The sequence below is a fragment of the Perissodus microlepis genome, chromosome 9 (assembly GCF_051167445.1).
Source record: "Perissodus microlepis isolate ML-2025 ecotype Zambia chromosome 9, ASM5116744v1, whole genome shotgun sequence".
Classification (NCBI taxonomy): Eukaryota; Metazoa; Chordata; class Actinopteri; order Cichliformes; family Cichlidae; genus Perissodus; species Perissodus microlepis.
In genome coordinates this window covers 31411786-31426113 of record NC_140469.1, presented here as the reverse complement: position 1 = coordinate 31426113, position 14328 = coordinate 31411786, and the positions used below count along the sequence as shown (strand labels likewise).

The 14328-nt window shown below is 45.5% G+C and overlaps 2 protein-coding genes across 4 annotated transcripts in view; one reads left to right on the top strand and one right to left on the bottom strand.

Annotated features, from left to right (window-relative positions):
* Positions 1 to 596: 596 nt before the first annotated feature.
* Positions 597 to 7023, bottom strand: riok3 (RIO kinase 3 (yeast)). Of its 2 annotated transcripts, none has more exons than XM_084939899.1 (13): positions 6705 to 7023; positions 4200 to 4315; positions 3927 to 4075; positions 3698 to 3805; positions 3445 to 3554; positions 2966 to 3109; positions 2761 to 2888; positions 2454 to 2636; positions 2226 to 2385; positions 2002 to 2082; positions 1828 to 1917; positions 1618 to 1731; positions 597 to 1456 (listed from the first exon to the last, which is right to left on the bottom strand). In XM_084939899.1, exons 1-13 carry the CDS (start codon positions 6705 to 6707, stop codon positions 1343 to 1345), a joined length of 1500 nt encoding a protein of 499 aa, XP_084796025.1. In that variant the 5' UTR covers positions 6708 to 7023; the 3' UTR covers positions 597 to 1342. The 2 variants fall into 2 exon arrangements, with proteins under 2 accessions (XP_084796025.1, XP_084796024.1); XM_084939898.1 differs by lacking the exon at positions 6705 to 7023 and adding an exon at positions 6004 to 6469.
* Positions 7024 to 8986: 1963 nt separating this feature from the next.
* Positions 8987 to 14328, top strand: part of LOC146380851 (clavesin-1-like) — an 11329-nt gene continuing 5987 nt past the window's right edge. Inside the window, exons 1-4 of one of the 2 annotated variants that reach the window (XM_084939892.1) lie at positions 8989 to 9503; positions 11239 to 11916; positions 13650 to 13820; positions 14263 to 14328. The exon at positions 14263 to 14328 is cut by the window's right edge and continues 53 nt beyond it. In XM_084939892.1, the coding sequence (XP_084796018.1) occupies positions 11815 to 11916; positions 13650 to 13820; positions 14263 to 14328 (339 nt within the window). In that variant the 5' untranslated portion in view covers positions 8989 to 9503; positions 11239 to 11814. Of the gene's footprint in view, positions 9504 to 11238; positions 11917 to 13649; positions 13821 to 14262 lie in introns of both variants that reach the window. The other variant, XM_084939893.1, reaches the window with a different exon arrangement.

The following is a 14328-nucleotide window of genomic DNA, read 5'->3' as shown; positions in this document are numbered from 1 at the left end:
GTAAGTGTTTACTTCCCCTGGAGCTCCTGAGCTCTCATAGCATGACAGATAAGGATTATGTTCTTACGTCTGTGAAGGTTCTCAGTCATCCAGGTCATCGTAGTCAAAGGAGCTTGCAAAGAAAAGCGTCTGGACTTCTTTAAGTTACTTGAAGACGTTTCACCTCTCATCCGAGAAGCTTCTTCAGTTCTAAGGTCAAATGGTGGAGAGTCCCAGATATAAACCTAGTGGGAGTATCCCCCCACAGAGGGACAAAAGGACCCCCTGATGATCCTCTAATCGCCTGAGCCAAGGTGTGAAACTGGGTGTGGGTCCCAATCAGCCAGAGTTTCGGGTGTGTTCATTGTGAAACCTGGCCCCACCTTATCATGCGAATTCCTGAGGTCAGATGGCCCAGGATGTGAGTGGGCGTTAAGGCGTCTGGGAAGGGATCTCAAAACTGGATTATAGATGGCAGAGAGTTGGTGTCGTAAACCCCCGCCTCTGTTCAAAGATGGTCGCTCACAGTGGACATAGATGCTTCTTTCACTCCTCTTTCAAACCATCTGTCCTCTCTGTCCAAAATGTGTTCTTACAAAATAAAAGCCAACAAGAAGAATTTTCCATGTTTGTGTTTTATTCTGAATTTGCACCATGAGACCAACATCCTGTTCAAAACCCGACATTACTGTTGAAGCTAGCAGCAGACAGCAGGACTTCCTGCACGCACACCTGCTCTCCTCTACTGTAAACATCAAAATCTGACTTCATTTTCTTTTTTTTAACATTTACCAGGATGATGATGGATCTGAAATCACCAGATCTGTTTCACTCTCACTCTTTAACTTCCTGCTTTGACCCAACCCTCAATGACTCCTGAACACAGGAAAACGGGAGCTTTAATGTTTTTACTAGAAGAAAAATTAATTCATTTGATTTTACAACAGTGAAATTTCAGCTGATTTCTACTTTTTTCTAAAGTTTTTGAGGGTAAATCTGTTTTCCTGCAGGTGATCATAATAAGAGCGCCTCAGTGACGGAGCAGCTAGTTTCCCCCTGAAGTCGGGTTTTAATCTACGAAGCGTTTACAAAAACACACACTGCGAGCAGCGTGGGACAGTCTTAGCAGGAAGACCCGAGCCTCAGGAAACCGCCTCTGATCGTCTGACGCTCTGACTTTAACGTCCAATGCGGTTAAACGTTAAACCCCGCCCCCTCACTCTTCCCGTTTACAGGAAGCAGTGAGTCGGGTGGTGGGTTGGAGGTGCCGAGGCGTCATCCTCGTCCTCCGTTCATCTCTTTTTCGGATTTGTCTGTCTAAAAACACGGCGGGATCATGAAGAATCTGCGAGCTGTGCGGGCGTTAGTCATCGGCGTCGGGCTCTAAAGGGGGGCCGCCGTCCTCCGAGGTCACCGGGAAGGTTTTCTTGCCTCGTTTCTGGATGTGGTCTTCGTTCCTCTTCTCCAGCGCCACGATCTGTCGAGCAGAGAGACGCCGCGTGACTCCAGCTGCTTCTTAACCACACAGCGTTGAACTTTTTCTCTAATTTAACGACCCCACGAGAATTTAACGACACCAAAACATCAGACACAACCCTGATAACAGGAGGGTCATCAACCTGCAACCATCTCCGTTACCTCTGCCATGAACTCGGCCTCGTCCTCGGCGCCCACGGGGATGTTCAGGCCGGTCACGGCGTTGAAAAGGTCATAGGTGCTCATCGCCTCGCTCACGCCTCTCTTCTGGAAGAACTGGAGCGACAAACGAGTTCAAACTCAAATAAAAACGAGTGAAATCGTGAATCAGGTTTAAATTTCCTGGATCCAGCAGAGAGGAGTCGGGTTTACCGTGGAAACGTTCCTGCAGTCTCTGAAGAGGAACTCCAGACCGTGGGGGTGGGTGGGCTCCACGGACTGACTCACGTCAATCAGCCACACCTGCAACGAGAGCGAGGGTGACTGATGACATCACAGAGAGACAAAGAGGGGGGAGGAGGACAGGTAAAAGCAGGGGAACTGTACCTTCCCTTCGTGCCACAGCATGTTGTATTCGCTGAGGTCGGCGTGGACCAGGTTACACTGCTGATACAGCTGCTGCATCACCTGCACGGGAAGACGGCGAGAAGCTGCTGTCAGACGTCTTTCTTCTCAGACTCAAAATTAAACTGAATTTAATCCCGACAGAGACGTCTGCAGGAGAAAGGAATGAAAACACAAAGAAGCGGACTTCCTGTGGCCGTACGTACGTGGAGGACTTGGTAGTAGGCGTTCTTCAGGTCCTCTGAGTTCAGCATGGCGTCTTTGAGTTTGGGGGCGGGGACGTGGTCTTTGCCGATGAACGACATCACCAGGATGTGTTTCTTCAGCAGGACCACCTCCGGGCACGGGATCTCGGCCTTCTTCATCCTGAAAGCACACAGCCGGGGTTTAGGTCACGGAGCAGCTCGTGCCGCCCCCCCGTGGACTCCACTCACCTGCCCAGGTTGTGCATCTCCTTCTCGGCCCACAGCCGGATGATCTTGCGTGGGTTCAGTTTGCTGAAGCGGTCCTTGAAGCGGTAGTCGTCTTTGATGTAGCGGTCTCTGTTCTTGAACTCGTTCAGCGTCGTTTTAAACACCTTCAGCACCACCTCGTCTGGGACGGGCTGCTCCTCCAGGCTGACACACACACACACACAGTAAATCAAACACCACCTCTATGGGCAGGTGTGCGTTTCCCGTCTCAAAGTATTTGTAACCTCGCGGCTGATTTTCCTGAAGCATTCAGGATTTTCCCGCTCACCTCCCTCCGTCGGCGTGGAAGACCACAGACTCCTTCCCGGTGCTGATGCAGCCGTTGATGTTTTCCAGCACGCCGGCGTTCACCATCTTGTACATCAGCAGGCGAGTGCGAGGGTCCACGGCTTGCTCCTGAGGAGAGAGGAGGAGGAGTCAGAGAGCTTCGCCTTCAGCATCCTGCGGCGGGCGGAGGGCGTTTCCATACGTACGGCGGTGGAGTGCTCCTTCTTCTCGTGCAGCCTGGCGCTGCGTCTCTGCTCGCTGTAGCAGTGCCGCTTCAGGGAGTTAAACACCTGATTGGACAGCTTCAGGTCCATCCCCAGGCCGTCACCGACGTGGACCTCCGGGGCAAACTGGACGAGGGAGAACAGCACGCAATGAAAACGGCGGTCCGGCTGATACCTGTGCTTCTGACAGAGTTCGCTCAGACGAGTCATCCTGCTGTTTCAGAGACGCACGCACTCTGTTTGTGTTCTCCACCTACTCCACCTGGAGCTACTATTAAACCAGGCTGCTCAGCAGCTACACCGTCCCACTTCAACCTGACCGTGCTGCTGAGGCCAAAAACGAAGCTTTGAAAGCCGAGCAGCCTTCATCTGAGCGACACTGGAACTCTTTCAGGCGGTTTGTTTCTCAGACAACGATCTACAAATCAGATACTTAAGCAAAGCGTGCTCGGCCATCTTACGTTGTCCATGCGTGCCGTGTTCTTGCGGCCGCAGGTCACTTCGTCATGTTTGGTGGTGATGTTCTTCCCCTTCCCCGTGAAGCCTTTCCTCGGTGTGGTCTGAGGTTTGTCTGAAACGTCACACACACACAGAGAAAAGGATGTTGGTGAAGTTGAGACAGAGTGTAAAGAAGCTCAGCGACTGACGGGTCAGGCCGCCGTCTGGCGCTCTGACGTGTTTCTGTTATTTTGTCCACCCCTGCGGGCGTCCTACCGGCTCTGTAGGGGTCGTGTCTCGTGTCCTGCCAGTCGACCTCGTCCTCGGAGCTGTCGCTGTCGTCGTACGGATGGACCATGCGGTAGTTCTCGAAGGAGATGGACACTAAAACAGAAACGTGTCACACTTTGAATTAAACTTTATTAACCGCCGTTCACAGACACGCCAACCGTGGCGCCTTCAGAACTTCAACTGCTTCACATAACCCCGAAGCTTTCTGAATCACCTTTGCTGTCCCCGTTGAACTTCTTCTCTTCGCGCCGCAGCTGGTCGTCGAACTCGCGGTCGAACTGCATCTGCAGCATCTGGGCGAGCATCAGGTCGCTGGTGGTGTCGGGGGCTTCGTCGGGCAGCAGCAGCAGCTCGGCTGCAGGACTGAGAGACAGACGCGTTACCACCTGAAAACCTTTTAAAGCTCTTGGTTTACTGACGAGAGGAACATTTGACGTTAACAGGACGGAAACTTTTAACCCTCAGAAGCTTAAACGGGAACTCTTACTCAGAGAGCGCCGGGAAGACGGCGTTCTCCTCGTCCAGCTGCTTCGCCAGCTGTTCGCTCATCACCTCAGAGAGAGAGCAGGCTGGAGCCGCCGGGGCCGCCGAACCCCACGGGCTCTGACGATGACAAGAAATAGACACATGAAATCACTGAAAGACCTCCAGAGAACCCCTCACATGAGTAATCAGAGTACTTGGATCATGTTACTGAGATTACGATTACCTCAGGTTTCTTTGATTTTCACAATAACAAACAGAAACTGTTTTATACTAATTCACTGTTTATATTTACATCATACATATTCTTTAATGTTACATAGATTTAAATGTATATTTATTGTTTTTACAAACTTTGTTTTATACATTTTATTTATATGTTTATGGTGAGGTTTTATTTTTTTGCATCATATACATATATTATTTTATATCACACTTCCCTTTTTGTGAAACGTGTGCAGTCAAACACGGGACTGTATGACATCATTTCTCTCCTACCAACAGTTTCTATATTGTTTTCTGGAATGTTTGTTATTGATTATTTGGTCAAAAAATAGTCCAAAAATCCCCCAAAATGTCCCGATTTACCCTACGGACGTTCCCCAAACTCAGAATATCTCAATGACAAAAACTATCTGACAAATTATCAGAAAGAAAAACAGAAGATAAGAAAAATCTGTCATCATAAAAACTTTTTTCTTGATTATCAGCTAATAAAATTCAAATACTGGTGAAGTCAGAGCTTATTTTACCCAGTGAGCTGAAGTTTAAACTGGTGAAAACTGACTCGAGATTTGAGTGTTTTTTAAATGTTCATTTTTCACAGATGGATGTTTCTTATTTCAACGAGTCTGCCTTCAGTCGAGCCTCCGTGAGCTCGTGTTTGCTCCGCGTTATTAGAAAGCTGCTCAGTAAACAGGCTGCATGAACAGGTGAGGCAGGAGCTACAGGTGGGGCCTGACATCACTGACAGTGGGTGAGTCACCAGGCACAGAAACAAGAGAAGAACATGTTCAGACATGTCTGAACAGCTGGTTATTATTTACAGTCTGGGGCAGGAGTGTTAAATATAAGGCCCGGAGTCCACAAATGGCCCGGCAGAGGCTCCACTCTGGTCCACCGGACTTTGGAAAATATGGAGGGCAGAAATTTTGGACTTTTAACTGTATTTCCTGAAGTTTCACCGTTTTCCTCACTGACTCAGACCCCCCTCATGAGCAGTCACTACAGCACAGTAATTATGTTATAGACAAATAACTACACTTCCTGTTTTTCAGTCTGTTTTACTTACAGTAAAACAAACACTGTGTTTTCTGATTACAGGACAGTCTGCGCCTCCACAGCTCCCTCTGTAACGTCACTTCTCTGTTATAGTTAAAGCCCACAGGCAGCTGATTTCTCTGTGACGAAGGAAAACTGAGATGTTACTGCTGAAACTCTCCCGGACTCAATGTGAAGCTAAACCTTTGGCTCATGAAACGTTTCCGGGATAAACAGGTGGAATCTAGAGGTGTGTCATCACAGAGGCTGTCTTGGCCCGGTCCAGTCCGGGTCAAACCGGCCAGCCTGTGGTCTGAGCTGAAGCATCGGTGAGCTCATCTCCTGCTTTAACCACCAGCTGACAGGCTGTTATCTAAAATAACACACAGCTCGGTGCTAACCCGGTGCCACCCGGGTTATCTGCAACCAGAGCCTTTAAAGGAAACAGCCGCCATGGTAGCACTGGGAGCGGCTAACAGCAGCCGCGGCCGCTCCCTGAAGTCTAACCGATAACCGCGGCAGGAGAGCCGGGCAGAGGAGGGACCTACCTTCGGTGTCTGCGCTGTGACTCCTGATTGATCCATGATAATGACGATGATGATGATTATAGATCGATTCTCTCCGCGGAGGGTGAATGATGGCTAGCTGCTGAGCTAACGTTAGCTTTGAAACTTCCAGAAAGTAAGGTGAATAAAAACCTTCACGCGCTGTGACACCTGAGCCAAACTGTGCTGGGCACTTCCGGAACCGCGACAGAAATAATTTACGAGCCGGAAACAGAAGATTTTTTTAATAAACCAACGGCTGTAAGGAGGCAGAAGAGACCGCACAGAGGAGCTTCACAGAACAGTTGACCCTTAGCACGACAGGAAGAACGTCACTGTTCAACTGAGAGACTACTGCCCGCCTTCACAATAAAACCCTCCCACTTTTAAATTAATACGTTTCCAGAACTAAAATCTTCTGAAATCCAAATTTCTGCATCTTTAATGTCAATATTTAGTTGTTTTCTTCCATTCCATTGATTTAAAATCGCCTGGAGGTCAAAAAGTCACAAAATCTGAAAAAATACGTATGAGCATCAATTTATTTAAAAAGTAACACAAATCAAGCTTCTTTCCATTAATGTATCATTTTCTACTTTTAATATGTTATTTTCTTTTTCATTCTTTCATTTATTATATGATAATAAAATAAAATAAAAATAAACGATTTAGCCTCAATAGCCAGAAATGTAACCACCGTTTACCATCACCTAGCAGATGTCACATCCAACCCAGTAATCTTGTCCCAGGCAAACTGGGTAAACTGGTGCCCGGACGTGTGCCCGGAGCAGACCCGGGACACCCTGGACAGATCCCATCTCTCAGCTGGGCTGGAAACGCATCAGTGCCCCCCTGAATGAACTGCGTATTAAAAAGAAATCAGTAAAAAGACGATTAAAGGTGAAACCTTTTAGAATATAATAAAAACATGTTAACAATCAAGCAGCTAAATCGGTTACAACGATTATTAATATTTATATTGAAAATTATATATTAGCACGTGTGTGGTGTGAAAGGTGAAATTTTCGATGTGAAATAAAATAAAAAATTACGTATTTGAAAGCTTCATCATCTCTGCGCGTTCCGCATGCGCGTTCAGCCTGTGCGGCTGCGCGCACGACCTACAATCTGTCCAGGTTGACGCGCGAACGCGCTTCGCTGTCACAGGTGTGTAAAGTCACGCGGTGTTTACATTAACAAAACCGGAAGCCGTCCAAGTGGGACTTAAAAATAAAAGCAAAAAATGAAACTAAATCAGAAAATTGGATAAAATAATCGTTTTTATTTGTTGCAGGAAAGATAATTGTTTGATTGATTGATTGAATCTTTATTTTGAACATGTTGAAAAAGTACAACAACATAGAATTAAAAAGAGACAAACAAACAAAGCAAAACAAAAGGAAAACGAGCAAAAACAACTACGAATAACTTTCATGTTCAAAAAGGAGCAGGAAGAAGCATGAGCTTATTTAATCCCACCCCCTGTCCACTATCTAGTAATCAATAGACTGCAGAAATACCTCCTTACAATCACATTATATGTTACGTGTATTTTTTTTAAAAATGTATTAATTATATGTATATCTGTCTTTCTATCTATCCATACATACGTATATACACATACACACATTTTCAATAACCCCAGTAACCTCGAAGGATACACAACCTACAGATATATACACCCACACCAACGTACCCGTGCACCCGCACACACATGAAAATATTGGACAAGAACACCCTATCAAATCTCTCCCTCCTCCCTGTACGCTGTAAAAACCACATCCTTAAACCGCTGTTTAAACTGCGCCATGCTTGGACTTTGCTTCATATCTTTACTTAGTCTGTTGCACAGCTTCACTCCACACACAGAGATGCAGAAACTTTTTAAAGTTGTACGGATACGAGGATGTTTTAAATTTAATTCCCCCCTCAAATTGTGTCCCCGTTCCCTTTTAGAAAACAGTTTTAGAATATTGTCAGGAAGCAGGTCGTTTATTGCTTTATACATAATGTGTGCAGTGAGAAAATGAACCAGATCTGTGAATGTTAGAATGTTGATTTTAAGAATAGTGGATTTGTATGATCTCTGTGACCAGTTTTATGGATTATCCTTATGGCCCTTTTTTGTAATATAAAGATTGATGATAGCGAACATGTGTAAATATTGCCCCAAACGTCTGCACAGTAATGCAAATACGGTGCAATCAGGGGACAATAGAGAACGTGGAGTGATTTGTGGTCCAGAATGTGTTTTACTCAAGATTGAAACACTTCTTGAAATTTTGTTATGTATATGATTTATATGAGACTTCCAGTTTAATTTATCATCTATAATCACACCAAGAAACTTATGTTCAAGTACTCTTTCAATTTCCACACCATCTATATGAATCTGCACTTGTGCATTTCTAAGGGAATTCCCAAATAAGATTATTTTAGTTTTACTTAGATTTAGCGATAGTTTGTTCCTGTTAAACCATTTTTTAAAATTTTGTACATTTCTGAAGTAACTGTATCCAGCAGCTGCTTTAGATTCCCCCAGAACAAAAACTATTTGTGTTGCCTGCAAATAATACTCATTTTGATATATCAGATGCCTGTAATATAGTTGTTTAGAGCAGCACTGAAGCCCTCATGTAAGTAATTCCACCTTTGAAGAATTTGAAGCTCTGTGGCCAGTATGGGGCTTAAACCCATGATCCCATGGGTTTAAGCCCCACGGTGCTACTAACCCATGTATTAGTAGCACCGTGCGCTAACCAGCTGAGCTAATTGGCCAAACAAAACAAACGGCTAAATGAAGCACCTCCACAATCAGAGAAAAAAAGAAGGTTCAAGCCGTGAAGCTGGTGTCATCAGCAACAACATGCTAAGCTAAGCTGACTGCCCAAAGCACGGGTCCTCTTCAGCTAATTCCTCTGGAACCGAAAAATAGCAAAAACTGCAGTTCCTGTGATGTCCACCAGAGGCTGCAGCGATGAGCCAAACACCAAAGACTCACATGTTAAAATGTGACACTGAGGAGTCAGTCAGTCCACATGATGCACACAATGGCCAGTTTGGCCTAACCTAATACTCTGACGTTGAGAGTGAGGGGGCGGGGCCAGATTAGAGGGGTTCACAGATGAAGGTCATCAGCGCAGGTTTGAAACGCTTCACTTCAGGGTCAGTGAGTTTTATTTTGAAAGTGCTGACCGGAAGCGGTGCTGTTCATGACTGAGGAATGACAGTGTGGGAGCATCCTGACGTCTTCTGTCGGAGCACAAAGTGGAAACGCACCTCCTCCTACTCCTCTTCCTCCTCATGATGCACGAGCACGCGCTTCATCCTCTCAGAGCCGTTTGATTTCATGTCGGTTTGTTTCCGGTTGGGCTCTAACGGAGATCTCTTTTGTCCGATGGCCTCCTCCTCCTCCGTCCTCAGCATCAGCACCACCGCCGGAGGGCCGTCGGGCCAGTCAGGACGGCCGGGATTGAACCAGCAGCAGCTCTGCCGGAAGCTCTGTGAGTAATTCCCTTTAAAATGCGGGTGAGCGCGTCCTCTGGGATGTTTCAGGTTTCCACCTGCAGCCTGAGCACGCGGAGGGTCACTTTGAGCCTGAGCACGAGCCTCAAACATCAGGAAACTGCTGCAGATGTGCCAGATGTTCCAGTAGCCTCTGGCAGCTCCTGCCTTCACGTCAGGACCACAGACTGTGCGCCTGACGCGATTAATGCCGCGGCAGATGGAGACAGCTGGGTGGAGAGGGGGGTGGAGGGTCTACCGGCCAGAGCACAGGGTCATCTGCAGGCAGCAAGCCCCTCCGTGAAATTAGAAATAAAGACAGAGGAGCACCGAAAAGAAGGAAACAGGGCGCAAAATAGGAAACATTGAGAAAAAGAAGAAAATTAAGACGATAAAAAAATACAGAAAACCAAACTGTAATAAAAATAATAATAAAAATAATTTTTACAAAAATGTGGAGACATTTGGAGACAAAGAAACTGCATGAAATAAAATAAAAATCGAAAAAATATGTCGAGATAAAGACGCTACAATAAAAATAAGAATTAAAAAAACAAAAAACAAACTTGTAATAAATAAATAAAAACTGCACTTTAAGGAACTGAGTCCGAGGTAATAATAATAATAATAAAGCATGAAATTCAAAATAGAAGCTAAATACACCAAAAGAATCAAGAAAATTAAAAAAATTAAAATCAGAAACATATTTTGTAAAAATATTAAAAAATCATCGATGGTTAAAATGAGACAAAGAAAAAAGAGACAAAGAATTATCAGATAATAATAATAAATGCTGCAGTACAGACAAATGAGCCCATAAAATAATGAATGAAAGCTGAAATATTTCCAATAAAACGGTGACATGGAATTTCTCTGATATAAAACTCTTGATTATTTCAGTTTTTTAAAGGCTCGTCTGCAGTGAACAAACAGGAAGTTCATGTTTGATGTGTAATTTAAAAAAGGAGCTTTCCTTCGGCAGCGACGGCGCATCATGGCGACGCATCATGGCGATGCATCATGGCGATGCATCATGGCGATGCATCATGGCGGCGTCTTTGCCTGACGAGTTAGCTTAAGCTCTTCCAACACATCCTGCATGGATTCCCTCCTTACAGGGGACCGGGTTGGACCCTTTGGTGGCCCGGTTACGGCCCCTGGGCCGTATTTTTATTTCTGCAATAAGAAATGTAGCTGATATTTTTACTGATTATAGAACAGCAGGAGCAGCTGTGCATGTCCACTGTCACATATCTGTAGCTCTGACCAGCAAACATGCCCGTGCAGGCCCACAGTGGGTGGGGGTGTGTGGGCTGGTCAAACACTTATCTGTGGGTAAGCCCACTGCAGCCCACAGTAAACCCACATTTATCCGGTAAGACCTGAAACTTGAGCCATGATCTCACAGAGCGAGGCAGTGAGGGGTGTTTTCTCATTGACTTCTGTAGCACCGCAAGTCTCTCTGCATCCAGGAGTCGCCCTCTGCTGGCCACCAGAAGAAATGCAGCTTTCAGCTTTGGCCTGACTTTTTAGCTCTGTGCGTCCATGTGTTTGGTACCATTTTCACTATGTCTGAGCTCTAGTTTAGACATACTGAAGCCTCCACCGCCTGTGTGTAGGAGGTGGTGGAGGAACAAGCCCTCGGTTGTGTGCAGAACTCTGATCTTCAGTGACTTCACTCGTTGATGACTTTAAAGCCACTTTCATGTCCTCTCCATCTGTCCCCTCTCCCAGGCTGAGGAGGCCCGACTGACCCGTTCATCTTTACCGAGTGCAGAACAGCAGGACCTTTCGTCGCAAGTGGCTTCGCCATGACAGAGCAGAGATTCAGCGACATGACCGGATGAAACCTGAAAGAACCACGATGGAGAGCAGGAGGAGGCGGGATGTCGACAGGAAGGAGAATTAGGACGGAAACAGCAGCAAAATCCAAAAGCTGGTGTTTTCTTTTTCTGCCCAAAGGTTAGAGGACTTTCTGGACTTTGAGGACTTTCAGCTTCCCGAGAGCCGACGATGTAAAAGAAGACAGCGGTGATGATTGTCCCTCTATAAGCTGCAGCGGCAGATTGTGCAACATACACATGATTGTCTCACAGGAAAGGATCAAAGAGTTCCTCGTCCTTTAGCTGAAATCTGACATCACGCGTCACAAACGCACAGCAAATACGATTGTGTTGCTGATACAAAGGGCACACTAACCATCCTGCAGGTGTTACTCTTTAAAACTGGACTGAAGGAAGTGCTCGGACACCGTGTCAGAGGGTGGGCAAACCATTTAGGGCATCGGGAGTAGATCCAGAGGGAGACCCCATGATGTCTCACCTACACGCCGGCCTGAGCTCGGAGACGACGGAGAAAGCTCGACTGGAGCTGAACGAGAACCCGGACACTCTGCACCAGGACATCCAGCAGGTACACGGCTGCACCACACAGCTGAGTCAGATCAGGCAGGTCTGCAGAGTCAGACGAACCTCAGGCGATGCTGTATCTGCAAATCACTTCCACCACACTCCTCCATCAGTCACACAGGCGTAGAGACCAGCTGGTGACCCCCAGCAGCCGCTGGTTGCTAGGGAAGAGTTTTCCCCAACCAGCTCCAAGTAGATGCACGAGGTTTCTCTGTTCTCGCTGCAAGAAAAACCTCCTGATTGCTTTGGTTGCTAGCAGTTCGTCACACAACACTCGGTGGTTGGGAGGCAAAACTAAACTAAGTTTACACGCCTCTGCTGATAGCTTCTTCTTCGGTGGTGTGGGGTCACTGCTGACAGTAGACAGCACAGATGTTTCTCGTCATGCTAAACCTGTGCTGGTTTCATTTTCACCTCTTCACACATCAGCTACTATTACTCACGTAAAACTAGCTGATGGATGGAAACAGACTTAATTTTCTTTCAGTTTTCCTTCACAGAGAAATTATTATTTTTTTATCAAGAGATTATACAAACTTGTATACATTGTATGCATCTTATTTTCTCAAACATTTCTTTCCCAATCATTTTTACCTTTTCTTGTTAAACAAAAGACAAATTCAAATACAAAAAACATCATAACAACACAAGAACAGAAAACTGAGAAAAGAAAAAAAACGAAGAAAAAATATAAAAAATAAAATTAAATAAATTAAAATTAAAAAAATTAAATTACAAAAAACAAAAATTAAAATTAAACAATAAATTAATCAATTAAAAAAAATAAAAGGGGGGGGGGGGGGGGGGGGGCTTAAATCCTGTGCCTTAAAAAGGAGTAAATTTCAAATTCTTTTCAATCTAGTCGCAGGTGGGTAAACTGCATTGTTCTAAATACTAGAGAAAAGATCTGAGATATTCCACAAAGAGTGTCCACTTGTGGATACATTTTGCAGAACTACCCGTCACTGTGAGTCAGATCTTCTCCACCCTCGAGAATGTCTGGACAGCATTAAGGCATTTTGATGCAGATGGAGGCGATTTCCAAAGAAGTCAAATACAGCGTTTAGCAAGAAGGGAACAAAAAGCCAAGATCTCAGTTTGCTGGGGAGTCATATTAAGAGGGTCTTTGGAACTCCAAATATGGCAGTCAGAGGGTCTTCTTGGATCTGAATTCCAAAAACCCTGAAAGTACGGAAAAGAAATCAAAATGTGTTCAAACTTGGACAGAAGAAAAACACACGGCTTAGGTTGCAAGAGGAGGTGTGACATCTGTTCATTGGTCTATAATTGAAGAAAATTTTAGATAAACGTGATTTTGAGAAATGGACTCTGTTTATTACTTAAACTGTATAAGCTGTAGCACATGGTGTACTTGAACGCGTGATGAGATTCACTTTATCCCACCACGATTCAAACAGTTCAACATCTAATTTTGTTCTGATTTTACCTGATGAATCAGATTAGAGGAAATTTAAATGTTTCTAAGGTCAAGACGTTTTATGAGGACTTAAAAAAACGTCAAATTTATGAGTGAAGTTTGACACTTTGTGACCAACAATAAGTCAAAGAATGAATGAAGCATGACGACGATGAATGAATATAATTCACTGACATAAACAAACGTCCTTTAAGTCATGTGATCAGTGTCTCTGCTGCCTTTTATTGATGAGTAACGAGTCTGTTTTATTAAACCAGTCTTTTGTGATGTTTGTCTGACTTCCTGTCTGTCCGTTAAAGGTTCGGGACATGATCGTGACGAGGCCAGACATCGGTTTCCTGCGGACGGACGACGACTTCATCCTTCGCTTCCTCCGAGCCAGAAAGTTCGACCAGATGGAAACCTTCAGGCTGCTGGCCCAGTACTTCCAGTTCAGACAGCAGAACCTGGACATGTTCCAGAGCTTCAAGGTCCGATTCTGTGTTTTCAACAAGCCATCAACTGTCTTTTTCAGGAGTCGTATCTGCTGTGTTGTCCCTGACCAGGGGAAACTGTAACCCCTGCAGAGGAATCTGTGTCCTTTGGTTTGGATGCGTTGGTGCTGTTCAGGGAAATATTCTGTGTTGCATCCTTCTCACATCTCTGACGGTCACTCCTCATGTCCACAGAGAAATATTCACACGCTGATGAGCTGAGAGAGGCGTTCTTGGACTTACTCATGCAGTTGAAACAGTTTGTGACACCAGGAAGTCTGCAGCAGCTGCTCCTAACTCCTTAACTTTAAAAAAGAATAAGGGAGCCGATTCCCAGCATGTGGGGGCTGCTTTGGTCTGTGATGTGTACGATGGGAATGTTGCTGAAGTGAAACACCGACGCTTGGCTGCTCTAACACGTGTACACGTTTGTTGTCAGGTGGATGACCCGGGCATTAAGCGAGCGCTGACGGACGGATTCCCGGGCGTGCTGGAGACTCCGGAT